Source organism: Magallana gigas, chromosome 8 (genome assembly GCF_963853765.1).
Source record: "Magallana gigas chromosome 8, xbMagGiga1.1, whole genome shotgun sequence".
NCBI classification, from domain to species: Eukaryota; Metazoa; Mollusca; class Bivalvia; order Ostreida; family Ostreidae; genus Magallana; species Magallana gigas.
Genome location: NC_088860.1, coordinates 11785994 through 11789041, shown reverse-complemented (window position 1 = coordinate 11789041; position 3048 = coordinate 11785994). Strand labels below are relative to the sequence as shown.

Genomic DNA, 3048 nt, shown 5'->3' with positions numbered 1-3048 from the left:
TCCTTATGTATTAAAGACTCCTCAAAAGGTGTTTTCACAAGTTGTTGTGAGGTTTTATAGTTGTAATTCACCTCCACTTTTTCAAATCGCTTCTTCTTTGTTTGATTTTTTGTTCGCTCTTTCCCCTTAATATGAGATATGTATTACTGAACAATAATGTTTATCTGCGTGAAATCGCAATAACAACAAAATATCCGTGATCAGTTCATTTGATATGGTTAAATAATGTCAGCAAGAAAAATGTTTTTTGATCTGGATCATCATTGTACATGAAGCAGAGTCTACTTTTATACTTTAGTGTACTTCCATTTTATTTCACACAAGTAGCTATTCTAACGTTTAAAAAAAGACGTATCAAATTTCGGTGAAATCAGGGACTTATTTAAACCCTTACTTGTCGATTGACTGATATAAAAATCGACAATGCCTGTCACTCAAATCCCTGCGCCTGGAGGCTGGGTTTGAAGGTAGAAGGGGGCGTGGCAACCCATTCACACTTTCTTGAATGGGCATGGCGTCAAAGTTTGAGCGACATAGGAAACAGTAAATAATATATGTAAAGAAAACGTGATATCTTGTTATCACATAAAATGATTGGTTCGAGGAGAATTTGTTTAAATTGTAGCGGACAATTAGAGGTAGCTGATCGATGGAATAGGAATTAAAAAGACTTTTGATCTCTTCATACTCTTCAGAATTATTTGTCATCTCCAATAGTTCGGGTGCAATTACTTTTTATCGTAGGAAGCAAGACAGTAGGAAAAAAAGTTGTTACAATCATACTCGTATAAAACGTGCACTTGTACTCTTTGCACGTGACTGTGATATTAAAGCATCGAAGGATATTATCTGAACAGAAAAAACAATTTTTAACAACATAGAAAAAACTATGTCAAGTTGTGACGAAATGAGCCCACAGGATTTATCTTCTAGGGGAGACCCTTGTGATTATGGCGACACCTCCAAACTCGGTGGCGGAGGCGGCGAGCATGTCAAAAGACCCATGAACGCTTTTATGGTGTGGTCCCGAGGACAACGAAGAAAAATGGCCCAGGACAATCCAAAAATGCACAACTCGGAAATAAGTAAGAGGCTTGGTGCCGAGTGGAAATTGCTATCGGAAGAGGACAAGAGACCATTTATTGATGAAGCAAAGAGACTCCGAGCGCTACATATGAAGGAACATCCGGACTACAAATACCGGCCCAGAAGGAAACCTAAATCTCTGCTCAAGAAAGATAAGTATCCTTTCCCGATGGCTATGCCAATGATTCCCGGTATTAGCCCACTGGGCGGCCTGCCCCCGGGCTTTGGTTCTCTAGTCCCGACGTCAGAAGCTATGTCGTTAAACGAAAAAATGAGAGCGTTTCTCCCACCATCTTCGTCTGCTCACTCTCCTTTTAGTCACATGGACGGAAGTGGTAAATTGGACAGTGGTATTTCTAGCGGTCTCAGTGCCCACGATAGACTGTACTCCCCCTATCTATCTGCGTTAAACGCACACTCCTCATCAGCAGCCGCTGCCTTGAGCGGGATGCCCCCAGCGGCACATTCACATCCGGGACAGTACCTCCTTCCTTATTGCCCACCCAGTTATATGCCCTCGCAAAATGACATTAATCGTCCAGTGGCGTATGTATTTGTGAAACCTGAAGACCATTATAGCCGTCATCCCGCCATGATTTGAGATACTATTGTACAACAGGTGATTTGTTTTTATTCGTATGAAGAAGTAAAGTATGTAAGCGTGTTCAAAATGTGCTAGTGAGAACTTATGAATTTCTCATTTCGTATTTTATGTTTTCGTTATAATTTGCGAAAATGATCTCTGTTTACCGTTAGAAACGGATAACTTTTTTTTATCAAGAAGTGCTAGAATGAAGACTTAATAACAAAATTTTCTCCCTTAGACGTAACTTTTTTGTTTGTTTGTTGGTGCTTTATTAAATACAACGTTTAATTGTTTATATTCTTTTTAATGAAAGTATTTATGATGTTCTGTATGTACTTTGCAATAGAGCTTTTTTACCTGTATATTTTTCTTTGAATTGTTCTTAAATGGCATTTAAGATAACATGTACTTCATTCAATTTTAATACAGTTTCCTCTATATCGAAACATTTCAGACTTTCAATACTTGTTTTAAGTCTCAAGCTTGTTTTTTCTATCAAGATAATGAGGAGAGGTATAGAAAAAATATTCTTTTATTTTTTTCCTTTTCACAAACATATAATTCTTTTGATAATATGATAACGGAAGAGTGCTTTTTCTGAAAAGATTTATGAATATTAAGGAAGTGTAATACAATAAGTTGTTATCCAGTGATTTTATTTTTCATGTACAAATTTTTTGCATTTTGATTTTCATTGCATTTTTTATAACACCTGATATTTTGTATGTTTTGTATTCTTTGTTGATGCATATGAACTTTATAGAATTACAAATCTTTAAAAAATCTACATTTTCCTGCCTTTTATTCTTATTTACTTATACAATTTGTTATTTTATTAGTAGAGGAAGTGTATATTTTCATTTGCAAGGTCGAATTCCTTAAAAATTGAAATTCATCCAGGTAATGATATTATTTATTCATTTCATTAGAACTATTTAAAAGGTCCGCCAACACGAAAATCAATGACTTGCAATTGTACGTGTTCAATATTTAAGTGCATGAAGATCATTAACAAATCGAGAAATAATTAAAAAATACATCAACAATTAATAACGTTGTACAAAAGTTTTTATTGTAAGCATATTTTAACAAAATATGAGTAAAGATGTGTAATCGTTGTCAACTTCAGATTTATTTTTCCTATTGACAATGAAACAAGAGTCAGAAAACTTAATTCTAAGCTTGAAGTTTCTTAGTGCTGTTGTACAATTGTTAATGATGTTTGATACAGAAGTTTTATCAATCAAAGTGCTAAAACTACACCATATTTGATTCGAGATAGCGGTAATTGTAATTGTCTATTTCTATCATAAGCGGAAATAGAAACAGTTCAGCGCGGAACATCTGTTCTCTTTAATGGATGAAGTCGATACAAT

The 3048-nt window shown here is 35.0% G+C and overlaps 1 protein-coding gene across 1 annotated transcript; it reads left to right on the top strand.

Moving 5' to 3' along the window:
• The first annotated feature begins 585 nt into the window (after positions 1-585).
• Positions 586-2261, top strand: LOC105332930 (transcription factor SOX-14). Its single transcript, XM_011435673.4, has one exon. The coding sequence runs from the start codon at positions 890-892 to the stop codon at positions 1685-1687; it is 798 nt and encodes a 265-aa protein (XP_011433975.1). The 5' UTR covers positions 586-889; the 3' UTR covers positions 1688-2261.
• The last annotated feature ends 787 nt before the right edge of the window (positions 2262-3048 follow it).